We start from the raw sequence: 12,728 nt of genomic DNA, 5'->3' as shown, positions 1-12,728 counted from the left end.
CTGCTGCGGGCTGCAGTTGGCTGGTCCGGGAGTGGGTCAGGGATTCAAGGAATTCATCTGGGAATGCTGGTTTCCTTCTTTCTCTGGAAGTGTGCAAGTCAGCTGGCTGTGGTCAGTAATGAGGAGAAAGCCGGTATGCAGTGGGAGAGGGGGTGGGGGGCAGAAGCGAAGCAGGAATGAGAAGAAGCCGGAAGGGCCTAGTGGGGTTTGCATGCCGGCTTCCAGTTGACCCAGAGATCCCACCCTATTCTTCCACTTCCTGCAGCTGGGTGGCAGTGTGACATGCCCCCCACCATCCCACACCGCCCCACTCCAACTTTCCACGTAAGCCAGTCAGGCGAGCTGTGTCCAGGGAGCGAGAGTACGTTAATCCATAGACCAGAGAGGAAAATAATCAGTCTGTCTCTTTCTCCCTGTCTACACACAGAGCTCAGTTTCCAGCTGTTTGAGATACAGATGGATGAAACGGCCTCCCGTGCAGAATAGGGATAAGATAACCCAACTTGAGGGATGGCCGTGAGGGTTGCCTGATGGAACAAATACGAAATACCAGGCCCCACACACCTTTTTATGATGCAATGGATACCAGCCCTCTATCTGATAAGATGTTTGCAAGTATCTTCTCCCATTCCGTAGGCTGCCTTTTAGTTTTGTTGATTGTTTCTTTTGCTGTGCAAAAGCTTTTGGGTGTCTCTGGTAGGAAGTGGCCATGGATGACATCGAAGGTGTCTTCAGACTGCATACCCCCGATCTGGGAGAGGCACTGAAGGATGCGCAGAATTTGGACACATTAGATGGGAGAGAAGTGGGCTTTCCACCAACAAGTGGCTGAGTCTTGGGGGTCAGGCCAGAGAGAGACGAGGGCTTGGAACATCTGAGAACACTGAGGAGCCTGACTGTTTATCAGAAGATCAGGTTGGGTAGGTGGGGTTGCCGACCCCCCAGGTCCTGGCAGCCAAGAAGGGAGCCCTGGCTGGAAGCCGTAGGGCAGGGATGCTCAGAAGGGATGTGGGGCCACTGGGCTTTGGGGAAGACTAGCCTGAGAGCTTTCAGACTCCCAGGGACTACCAGATAAAGAAAGAGTTGCTGGAGGCCCTGTGCTGAGGAGTCTGGTGGACTTAGAAGACTTAGGGGATCCAACGGATTCTGCTCTATTCATAGGATTTGTCAAGCTTGCAAGAACCCTATGCCTTTCTTTGGCCTGCCCTTCTGAATCTGCGGACCCCCTGTTCCATGGAGTGCAGTCCCTCACTCCCTTGCCTTCCATCCTGGACTCCAGCATGTCCCTAGGGGACTGCAGGGAGGAATGGGAGCTGCTTTGGCTATGAGATGCCATCAGGTAGGTCCATCCCATTCTGTGCCAGTCCTGGGCCAGTCCTGGGAAGACCTCTAGTGCCCTCTCTCCCTCCCCCATCACAGGGCTAGGGGAGACTCTGGCGCTCTGGCTGGGCAGTGCCTGGTGGCAGCCAGAGGCAAATCTCCCCCAATGGCTGGATTATATCTGTGTTTGCAGGCTTGGCTGTGGCCTTCTGCCTGGGGCTTGAGGGCCTGACCAGGGTTTGGAGCCCTGAGTGTGCGGTACAAGGTGCAGAGATGGGGAGAGCTTGGGAACTTTTTCCACTCACCCCAGACTGGGGAGCTCTCCTGTGCTGGGCTGGTGGGCACTGGGCCAGCTCCTGGTCATCTCAGACAATGAGAAACTTGTAGTTGGGAAGCAAGTTGGGCCGGGAAGAGAGAGAGAGAGAGAGGAGCAAAGGGTGGACCAGACTTAGGGGCGGGACAGGGGCACATGGCGGCTTGGAGGACAGTAACGGGGGAAGGAGCACTAAAGACAGGGGCAGAGCCTCCGTGGGGCTGGAGAAGAGAGACAAGGAGGAAGAGAGGCAAGGTCTGGCCTGTCCCCTCCTCCCCTGCCCCAGGCCTCTTGTTGTTGGTGAGCTGTTCCAGAGGCCAGTGATTTACATCGTGGGTGTGTCCCTGAGCACCTGCTGAGCTATGATGACAGACTGTCCAATTTGAACTCCGTTGGACTGGGTAGCCTCCAAAGCTGCTGCAAATAGCTCTGACCTCAGCCATTGGCACGCCAGCCCCACCACTGGCCTCAGGGCTAAGTATCCAGCCGTCATCACCACCATCAGCAGCATCTCACTACCCCCATGGAATTACCAGCATCTTAGGTACAGACCTCATCATTCCCAGCCACCCGATCAGCCTCCCACAAGGTTTGGGGGAGCTGGGAACCAGGACTTGAGTCAAACTGCCGAGGGCATCACCTATGCACCAGCAATTCTCAACAATTTGGGTCCCTAAGGGGACATTGGGCAATGCCCGGAGATGTTGTTGGTTCACAACATTTGGACTGCTGGTGGCATCCCTGGGTAGAGGCCAGGGATGGTGCTAACCATCTCAACAGCACAGAGCAGCCCCTGACAAGGAATCATACATTCCCAAATGGCAAAAGCACAGAGGCTGAGAAACCCATCTCTGGAAGCCCTGTGGCCCTCCGTGGACCTGACTCTGGCCCTCACCCCAAACTGTCACATCATGCTTCCGTTCCCGGACAAGAAGAAATCCTCACCAGTGCATCTTAATGAAAACCCCTATTATTCACACTTCTCGGCCCCCACAGCTTGCATTCAAAAGTGCAGAAGATGAAAAGTCCTCCGTGGCCACCCTCGAGAAGGAAGACACACAGGGGCACCTGGGTGGCTCAGTCAGTGAAGCGGCTGCCGCCAGCCCAAGTCATGATCTCAGGGTCCTGGAATCGAGCCCGGCATCAGGCCCCCTGCTCCATGGGGAGCCTGCTTCCCCTTCTACTCTGCCCCTCTTCCCCCGTGTGCTCTCTTTCTGTCTCAAATTCATAAACTGGAAAAATATAAAAAAAGGAGGAAAACACCCAGAAACAACTGATAGGCAGAGCACAGGTGCACCTGGGATTGAAGTTAGGCTTTTGCCTGGGGCCAGAAGGCAGGGACTGGGCTAGAACCTGGGGGTATAAAGGCAGAAGGAGAGCTCAAGCCTCCACTTAGTGCAATAGCCCAACTTGGAGCAGCCCTTCCTCTGTGGCCAGTTGGGAACCAGCATCATGGAGTGGATGGTGGTGGCCTTGGTCAGCTTCCAGCTCTTGGATGCGGCAGTTGTCAAGTGAGTCTGGGGCCTGGCTGCTGGAGCAGGAGTTCGGGCAGGAGTCTGGAGCCCTGTGAGGGGTAACCTGGCCAGAGGCCGCCCCACCAGACTCCACTCCAGAGTTTCCGCTGGGGCAGGGAGGGTTTCCTGAGCAGGTGTAAACCAGAGACTCAGAGGTTGGACGAGCTACAGCTTTGCCTTCATGAAATGTCTGTAACTGAACCAAAGGAGAGTTTGTCCACCAGATGCCCTGTAAGCCAATAAGAAACCTGACCCCGAAGGGCGCCTGGGTGGCTCAGTGGGTTAAAGCCTCTGCCTTCAACTCAGGTCATGATCCCAGGGTCCTGGGATCGAGCCCTGAATCGGGCTCTCTGCTCAGTGGGGAGTCTGCTTCCCTTCCTCTCTTTCTCTGACTGCTTCTCTGCCTACTTGTGATCTCTGTCTGTCAAATAAATAAATAAAACCTTTAAAAAAAAGAAAGAAACCTGACCCCGAGCTTTTGCCATGAAGCAAGATTGGTGGTGCTGCCCGGGAGCGTGGGGAGCTAATGCTCAAAAGTCCCGAATGCACTGATGGTTTGCAAGTGAGGGTTTTTAAGGGGAAATAATCAGAGACAAGGGGCTTGAGGTCATGGATTCTTCTGAAGGGTCAGGGATTGGGTCAACCTCACGACTGAATGACTTGTCTTTCTGGCACTGGTCTGGTTTCTTTCTTTCTTTTTTTTATTTTTTATTTTTTATCTTTTGAAGATTTTATTTATTTATTTGAGAGAGAGGCAATGAGAGAGAGCATGAGCGAGGAGAAGGTCAGAGGGAGAAGCAGACTCCCCATGGAGCCGGGAGCCCGATGCAGGACTCAATCCTGGGACTCCAGGATCCTGACCTGAGCCAAAGGCAGTCGTCCAACCAACTGAGCCACCCAGGCATCCCTCTTTTTTTTTTTATTTTTAAAGATTTTGTTTATTTGTTAGAGGGAGAGAGAGAGAGTGAGAGAGAGCACAAGCTGGGGGAGCAGCAGGCAGAGGGAGAAGCAGGCTCCCTGCCAAGCAAGGAGCCTGATGTGGGACTCGATCTCAGCACCCTGGGATCACGACCTGAGCTGAAGGCAGACACTTAACCGGCTGAGCCAACCAGGCGCCCCTGGTTTTTCTAGTTTCATCAGCTGTGACTGGGTGGCCCTCTCCTTCCCTGCTCTGAATCTGCAAAACACCCAGCAATGCGTGTCAGAGATGCTGTCTTTGTTAGCAAAAGCTGGGGCCACACACTTTGCGATTGTGCAGGCTAATTCATTTCTTACTCTCTTGGGCTTTCTTTTCATTATCTTAAGCAAAGCATCCTGGTGTGTTCTCCATAATCCTTCACTACAGGCTACATGCCTTGCTGAGGACTTAATCTGCTGGCGGGTGCACTTCCAGGCAAAGGAAAAAGCGCAGCTGCTTTCCCATCTGATGAGAAAAGATGGACCTGGGACAGAGTTGGGGTGACTGCTGTCCAAATAGACACTGAACGGCAGGTGTGCTTTCTTCCGCAGAAAGGAACGGTGATTTCTGGATAGGCAGACATTTGCTAAAAACTCCTTTAAGGCCCACGATTTATTTAGCAGATGGCACAGGCATGTAAGCAGAGACAGCAGGAACGTAATGTGCACCTGCTGAGATGTCAGGAGAAAGGGAGCGAGGAGGCGTGGCTCCCAGGACCTGGGAGGGCGCCCGGCCTGCACAAGGCTGCTCATCTCACCCATGAGGACCGATGCCTCTGCTGAAGACAAGGCCCCTTGCAGAAACCTGCGTGTGATATGCAAGTTCCGGGGAAGCGACGAGCCTGAGCAACCATCAGTCTTCAAAGCTCAACGTGAATGGGTTCCGTGCAGAATGGGGGGCGAATGCGGGGTCTTGAGGGAATGAGGAATCAGGTGCGGAAAGAAATGCAAGGAGCAGGACTTCTGGAGTCCGGAATGAGCCTGGGTGGACCCACAGAGACCCCCGAGGCGATGGCAGCAAGCAGGTCTTGGAGGAGGAGAACCTAAGGGAGATGAGGGCAGAAATGCAGACTTCATCAGTTCCAGTTCCAGGGCGGATCTGGGCTCCAGACCACCCAGGCCAACTTCCACTGCGTCGGGAGAAGAGCAGTGACTGGCCCCAGGCCAGACAATTCGAGGCAAGGGCAGACACAGGATCCTTTCTTCTGAGTCCCAGTCTAGTGCTGTCCCCCATACCCATGTTGTGTCTCAGTCATCCAGGACCAGGTGCCCGAGGGCCACCACCGAAGGGGACTGGGGTGAGCTCTGCTATCTCTGAAATCTTTCTTAAAATGCATATCTCCTGGGCCACCTGGCTGGATGACTTGGTAGAGCACGTGACCGTTGATCTTGGGGTCCTGAGTTCAAGCCCTACACTGGACGTAGAGCTTACATAAAGACAATGCATATATCCTGCCAGGGCTAATGGCCAAAGTCCTCCTCCCCTTACAGGGAAGGAATTTATGGGATATCTGAGAGCAAAGGGCCAGGATAGGATGTGGACCCTCGAGATGGGATGTGGGCATGTATCGGGGAAGGTATTTGTTTTCTGAATCGTGGACCAAGTCCTGCGAAGAGCTTTGAAGAGAGGGAGAGGGAAAGAGAGAGGCAGAGGGAGAAAGAAACAGAGGGACAGACCTAGGGAAAGAGACATGGAGACAGAGAGAAAGGGAGGGAGCCGGGGCCAGAGCAGGAGCGAGAGGGAGACACACACAGAGACACAGCGATAGGCACAGGGACACGGTGGCTGGGGCCTGAGGGATGCGGTTGGAGGTGGCATGGCAGGGAGGGACGGAGGAACCAGGACTGTCAGAGGTGTTGTAGGAAGGAGGGAGGGCCCTGCCCTGACGCCAGGCCTTCTTCAGAGTCCCCCTGAGGAAATTAGAGCCTATCCGTGCAACCATGAAGGAGAAGGGCTTATTGGGGGAGTTCCTGAGGACCCACAAGAATGACCCTGCCCAGAAGTACCACGTTGGCGACCTTGGCATGGTCTACGAACCCCTGGCCTATCTGGATGTGAGTCCTGACTCTCCGTGGGAGTTCCCTCTCCTTGGGGCCAAAGACTGAGGCCGGACTCCCGGGGGTGTGCATTGCTATCCCCTCTGTACCCTCCCACCTGGTGCCTGTGTACTGCTCCCTTCTCTCACACCTGCCAGCCCCCACTGAGTGTCTGTGTGTTCTGGGAAAGTATGGAAGATAGGCTTGGGCCTCTTCCTCTGTGGCAGGTTGTAGAGCAAGCGCTCTGTCGAAGCAGGAGGCTGGGCCTGAGGGTCTCTGTATCCCTCCCGAGCTAACAGCCTGCCCCATGGCCCCCCCCAGAGTATGTACCTTGGGGAAATCGCCATCGGGACCCCACCGCAGAACTTTCTGGTCCTTTTTGATACCGGATCCTCCAGCTTGTGGGTGCCCTCGGTCCAGTGCCAGAGCCAGGCCTGTGGTAAGTGCAGGGCTCACTAGGGAGAGTGGTTAGCAAGGGAGGGCGCTGACCGCCTTAGGGGCCTTGGGGGAAGGGGCAAGCGTGGCAGGGATGGTGGGGCCTGGGGGCTTTAATCCTGAGAATCAGGGACTTGGCCAGGGTCAAGGGGCATGTGCAAGACCGAGGGAAGAGGCTGGCCCTAGGCCTGGGTGGTCTGTTTGTCTTCCCTTTCACCAACACGTGCTCCTTCACCTGCTCCAGTCCGCCCTCTGCGCGCCCCCCCCCCCCCCGCTCCATCCATCCCACGCTGCTCTGCTCCGTTCTGTTCCCTGCAGACGACGCCATTCCGTCTCACCTAAGTCGACAACAGTCTTTCCATGTCACTCCACTCCTCTGCTTACTAAGTTCTCCCCACATGTCTCCTAGACGCAGGGGAGAACAATCCAAGAGCTGGTCCCTGTCTTGTAGCTGTGTTTGTAGACGGGCCAAGTCCCTCTCCTTAACACTGCCTTGGTCCCTGCCAGAGCCTGGGGGTTTGGGTCCTGACATTTCTTATCCAAAGAGTCCCTCACTGGCCATGTCCCTGGATATCCCAGGCCAGGTTTTTGACAGGGTGAGGGTAGAGGGGATACATGGATCCCCTGGAAGTTCATTTGCTCCCACAGCTGATGAGTGATTTCTCAGGAGGGGATCTGTAAGGAGAGGGCAGGGAAACAGAGAAGGATTCTAGGCCACCTACCTATCAAGGGTCATGGTCAAAGAACAACGCAAGATTCTGCATGTCAGAGGTGGCTTTGAGGCCAAGCCTGGCCACCTTCACACGGGCCTTCCTGTGCTGGGAACCTAGAGACCATGTGTCCAGGGATGCTGGGGCCCCAGTATGGGAGCAAAGGGTGGGACTCGGGTGGGGGGCAGCCCTCCACCTGTTGGTCTGCCTCCCCAAACTCTCCTTCCTCTGTAGCCACTCACTCCCGCTTCAACCCCAACGTTTCCTCGACTTACTTCAGCCACGGGCAGACCTTCTCCGTGCAGTATGGTAGCGGCAGCCTCCGTGGTGTCTACGGCTATGACACTCTGAGGGTGAGCGGGACTGCAGGCCACTCTGTGCCCCAGGATGTGGGAGCTGTCTCTGGGGCTCTAACTTGGCCTGGAAGTTCTCAGATCTGAGTCTGATGGGAGTTTAGCCCGAGACCCTGAGAATACGGAGAAAACCTAGTGCTCTACTGAGTACAAACCAGCCGATGAGTACACCAAGTGCCCCTTCATGCCGTCCCCTGCCCACACTGAGTGCCCTCGATGAAGGGGATGACCTAGTCCTTTAGTGAAGGACCTTAAACTGGGGGAGGGGGGTCGGGGAAGAAGATGGAAGTGGGGCGGGGGGTGGCGCTGCAGCAGCAGCCAGAGAAGGCCACTTGAGAGAAAACTTGGCTCTTGTAAGTGTCAAGAAGGCAAGGGGCGGGTGGTGGGGTTATAGACATTGGGGAGGGTATGTGCTATGGTGAGTGCTGTGAAGTGTGTAAACCTGGTGATTCACAGACCTGTACCCCTGGGGCTAATAATATATTATATGTTTATTAAAAAAAATTGAAAAAAAAAAAGAAGGCAAGGGGCAGGGGTGAGGGAGGGATGAACAAGGGAGCCTCAAGGGTCTTTGTGGGGGAGGGTATGGGGAGATGAGTGGAGTTCCACTTATCACCTCCCATCCCCTGTGTCCCTTCCAGGTTCAGAGCGCTCAGGTCCCCAACCAGCAGTTTGGCCTGAGTGAGCACGAGCCAAGTCCCTATTTCCTCCAGCTCAAGTTTGATGGCATCATGGGTCTGGCCTACCCGGCCCTGGCAGAGGGTAGGAGCACCACGGCTCTGCAGGGCCTGCTGCAGGCTGGCCTCCTCCCCAGCCCGGTCTTCAGCTTCTACCTGGGCAGGTAAGATACTGCTTGGGGGTAGGGGGTGGTTCCTGAGCTCCCGGGCAACTCCCCCCATCCTCCCCAGACCCCAGACAAGTGAGCTCAGTGCTTTGGGGGTGGGGGGCTTCCCATCAGGCACAGCTCCTACTGTGTCTAGGACTTTCCTCCTGGGCTGTCCTCTCCTGTCCAACTCTCCCCCTGTCCACATCCTTTCCCTCATCTCCGTGTCTGTCCCAGCCCACTCCTACTTCGCGTTTTGTCACCAGTTCTCTTCTGGGTGAACTTAGCTTTGAGTAGGCTGCTCATTCTGGATACCTCTTGGATTTGCCTCCTGCCCAGAGCTGCAGTTAGCTCACTGCCTTCTGGACACTTCTTTTGTGTACAATCTATTGCTTCATCTCCTTTGATGTATTGTTCTCTCCAGGTCCTGGAGTCTTCTGGCCAAGGTTCATCATTTGCCCCTAACAGGGTGTTTTTCTCACCACAAACACAAGCCATGCAGCCGCTTAGTGTGGGTGCCCGGGAGCCAGGTGGTGGGGGTGGAGTGAGTGGCCTGTGGGGGACTTTCTTTCCTCTCCAGAGTTAGCCAGCCACCTTCTGGAGATAGTCAGCATCTGCTCTCTCACCTTAATCTCTTGAGTCTGACTATCAACAGTGTTACCCTGCTCCTAATGTTGCTGACTTAGTCTCGCCTCTGATTATAATTCATTCTGAGTTTCGCCCTTAGGAGTTCTGCCCAATTCCACACTCAGGTTCGGCTCCCAGGGGAGGCCGAAAGGAGCAGGGAATATCCTTCTCTCCTCTTTGCCAAGGCCCTACCTCCTTCCAGTCCCAGCAGAAAAATGACAAGCGGGGCTCAGGGTGAGACTCTCAGTGACATACGATACTAGTAGTAAGAAGTGGAAGAGAGAGAAGAAGGGTGTGTGGGATGGGGTGGGCCACACAACCAGCAGCTTCCCCAGAGGCCCTGCTTCTGGAATCATAGGCACTGGGAATTCTGAGGGGCTCAGCTTGGAGCTGCAGTGATAAAGGGGGATACAACTCCTTCCCTCAGCAGGCCTAATGTGATGGGGAGACACAGTGTTGTCCTTGGGGGCCCAGTCTGAGGGAGGAGACACAGCCCTGCCTCAGGGAGCCCCAGTGTGAGGGAGGGAGACACAGTGCTGCCCCCAGGGAGCCCTAGTCTGAGAGAGGACACAGCCCTGCCCTCAGGGAGCACCAGTCTGAGGAGGGAGACACAGCCCTACTCTCAGGAAGCCCAGTCTGAGGGGAGACACAGCCCTACCTCAGGGAGCCCCAGTCTGAGGAAGGGAGACATAGACCTGTCCTCAGGGACTGAGGTGTGGAGAGACAGCCCTGCCCTCAGGGACCCCAGTCTGAGGGGAGACATAGACCTGCCCTCAGGGACCCCAGTCTGAGGTGAGACACAGCCATGCTCTTAGGGACCCCCAGCCTGCAGCCAGGGCAGGACCTCTATTTCCCTTTGAGGATGAATGTGCAACAGGAAATCTTTTCTATAGCGATTTCCCTGATTCACCCTTCCCTTTCCCTTCTGCAGAGGTATGAGCTCTCAGAATGGAGCAGTTCTCATATTTGGAGGGATAGACCACAGCCTGCACAGTGGACCAATCTACTGGGCTCCCGTCACCCAGGAGCGCTACTGGCAGATTGGCATTGAGGAGTGAGTCTGTTCTGGAGCTTGAGGACCTGGCAGGCTTCGAGGCATTTCATGTTATGCACCCACAAACACTCACACACTCTTTCTCTCTCTCTCTCTCTCTCTCTCACACACACACACACACACACAGAGGCAGGTACTGCTAGGAGGTACACATAGGAGACCCCTGAAGCCTTGCCCCACAAAGCCACAGCTATCCTCTGCTGGAGACTAAAGGCCCAGCTCAGCCTGGAGAAGTGCGTGAGGTGGGCACAATGTAAATGGAGTAGGTCTGGAATCTCAAACATTCTAAACCCTGTGGTTCAACACTATGTGCTTACTAACTGGAAACTATAATGTATTGGTGGGGGGGATTAACGTGGTCACAGTACTTAAACCGTTCAGTGACACCGGCTTTCAGTGTTTCTAGAAACTTCCTTGGAACTTTAAAGAACAACGTTCCATGGCCATTTAGGTGGCCTTGAATAGACTCTGAATGGTGTGAGGCAGGGGGATGGTTGGAATGACCTCTGCAGAGTCCTTACCTCCAGGTATACCACGATTCTGTGGCTGTGGCTGTTTGTCCCTTGGGGGTGGGGGAAAGCCCACTTCCTAGATGCCCTGAGCTGGAAGTGCTGAAGGCGTTCATTTCCTCACCATTCAGGTTCCTCATTGGCGGCCATGCCACGGGCTGGTGCTCCCAGGGCTGCCAGGCCATTGTGGACACAGGCACATCTCCGCTCACCGTACCCCAGCAGTACCTGAGCACCCTTCTGCAGGCTACAGGGGCCCAGGCCGACCAGTATGGACAGGTGTGTCTGGTGGAGGCATCCTCCTTCTTTCGGAGAGGCCCCCTGGGAGGCATTTATGATTCTTCTGGGAGTAGCCCCACTCTTGGTCTCCATGCTCCTAGCTGTCCCAAAGCCCTGGAGGTGGGTGGGGGGGCCTGGGAGGACTGGGGCTGAGGGCTGGGTCTTGAGCTGGGAGGGTAATGGGTGGCTACTATTGGGGCAGAATTTCCTTGGAGCTTCAGCCCTTCCAAAGTAACGGGTTAAACACTTTCCAGGCTTTGGAGTAAGATCAAACTAACTGGACTGTGGGGCCAAGCAGGGCCCCAGCAGGATCGAGGGCGCTGAGGGGAGGGGGTTGGCAGGTCCTTGCAGGTGGGCGATGTGGCACCTGGGGCATGTTCCTCTCTGCAGTTTACCGTGGACTGTAACAACATCCAGAACCTGCCCACCTTGACCTTCCGCATCAGCGGTGTGCATTTCTCCCTGCCCTACCACTCCTACATCTTCACAGTGAGTCTGCAGGGACGTGAGGGCTGTGAGGAGGGGCCGGGGGCCCGAGATACCGGGTCTCCTCACCACGTGCCATTCCCCAGCTCTTCGTGAGCCCCGCTTTGTTTTCTGCCTTCACTGGTTCCGAACCCCTACACTGGCACGAGACCGCAAAACAGAAGAGTGCCATCTATTATTGATTACTATTACTAATAAGTGTGGAGAGGTGCTGGGGTATCAGTTGGGGACTCACTAGGGTAAGCCCTAGGGGAAGCATTTTGCCTACATCATCCCACTGAACTGCCAGACCATTCGAGGAAGGGGGTGCTAATTTCTATTTTACAAGTGAAAACTTGGAGGTCCAGAGAGGTTAAGAAACAGATGCAAGGCTACACAGCTAGTCGGGGTGAAGCTCAGGTTGGAAGCCGAGTTGGTTTGGCTTCAAGGCTTCGCCAGCAGGCTGAGCTCCTCCAGATGGGGAGCAAAAGGGAGGCGGGTGGGAACTTGGGGAGAGGAGACTGCAGACGGTCACCACAGCCTGCTTCCACCCATTGCAAAAATCCCTCCTACTCTGGGGCTCAGCTGGCCTGTGAGCCCCCAGGGGTCACAAGCCTGGCTCCCTCATTTCTGCATTTCATGCTCCTGGCCTGGGGCTCAGGGCTGAGCAGGGCCCGGTCCATGGGTGACCCAAGGAATGAGCGCTGCCCTTCTGTGTTGTACAGGGAAATGGCATTTGCACCATTGGGGTCCAGGCCACCTACCTGCCCTCCAGTAGTGGCCAGTCCCTGTGGATCCTCGGGGGCGTCTTCCTCAGGTCCTACTATTCCATCTTCGACATTGGCAACAACAGGGTGGGCTTTGCTGCTGCTGCCTAGACTCAGCGCCCAGACGCCTGGCTTCCTTCTTCCTCTCTACCCCCGGCCCTGCAGGCGCTACTTCTCTGGATTCAGCCTTCTTTCTCTGGCTTCGGGGATTTCTGTCCTAATAAATAGTTCTGCATGTTGGTCAGCATGTTGCTTTTCGAGGGCCGATGTGGCCTGTAAGGCAGCTCCTGGTCACAGGAATGAGAGGGAAGACGGAGTCAGGGGAAGATGTGCTTCTGCTGGACCTGTTCTCCCTCAGGGGCTAAGAGGTTTGTGGGGGTGGGGTGTCGCTGAGGTTCTAAGAGAGATGGGGCATAAGGTAGGGCTTGGGGAGGGGCCCCGGACCCCTCAGAGCTTGGAGTCTCTCCACAACTTCTCTCTACTCATGGTAGTGACATTGAGGCAGGCATTCCTTTGTGACGGGCCAAGGGGCCCTATTACCACAACCCGAAATGCTCTGCTGACC

The 12,728-nt window shown here is 55.4% G+C and overlaps 1 protein-coding gene across 1 annotated transcript; it reads left to right on the top strand.

The window, feature by feature from the left end:
* Positions 1 to 3,085: 3,085 nt before the first annotated feature.
* Positions 3,086 to 12,274, top strand: PGC (progastricsin; the record flags this gene model as incomplete). Its single annotated transcript, XM_080805910.1, has 9 exons — positions 3,086 to 3,144; positions 6,009 to 6,159; positions 6,463 to 6,580; positions 7,521 to 7,639; positions 8,281 to 8,480; positions 10,021 to 10,143; positions 10,784 to 10,931; positions 11,322 to 11,420; positions 12,122 to 12,274. The coding sequence occupies 9 exons, from the start codon at positions 3,086 to 3,088 to the stop codon at positions 12,272 to 12,274; spliced, it is 1,170 nt and encodes a 389-aa protein (XP_080662036.1).
* Between the last annotated feature and the right edge of the window lie 454 nt (positions 12,275 to 12,728).

Source organism: Martes martes (assembly GCF_963455335.1).
Source record: "Martes martes genome assembly, chromosome: 6".
Lineage (NCBI taxonomy): Eukaryota > Metazoa > Chordata > Mammalia > Carnivora > Mustelidae > Martes > Martes martes.
The sequence above is the reverse complement of the archived record's forward strand: the minus strand, read 5'-3'. Positions and strand labels throughout refer to the sequence as shown.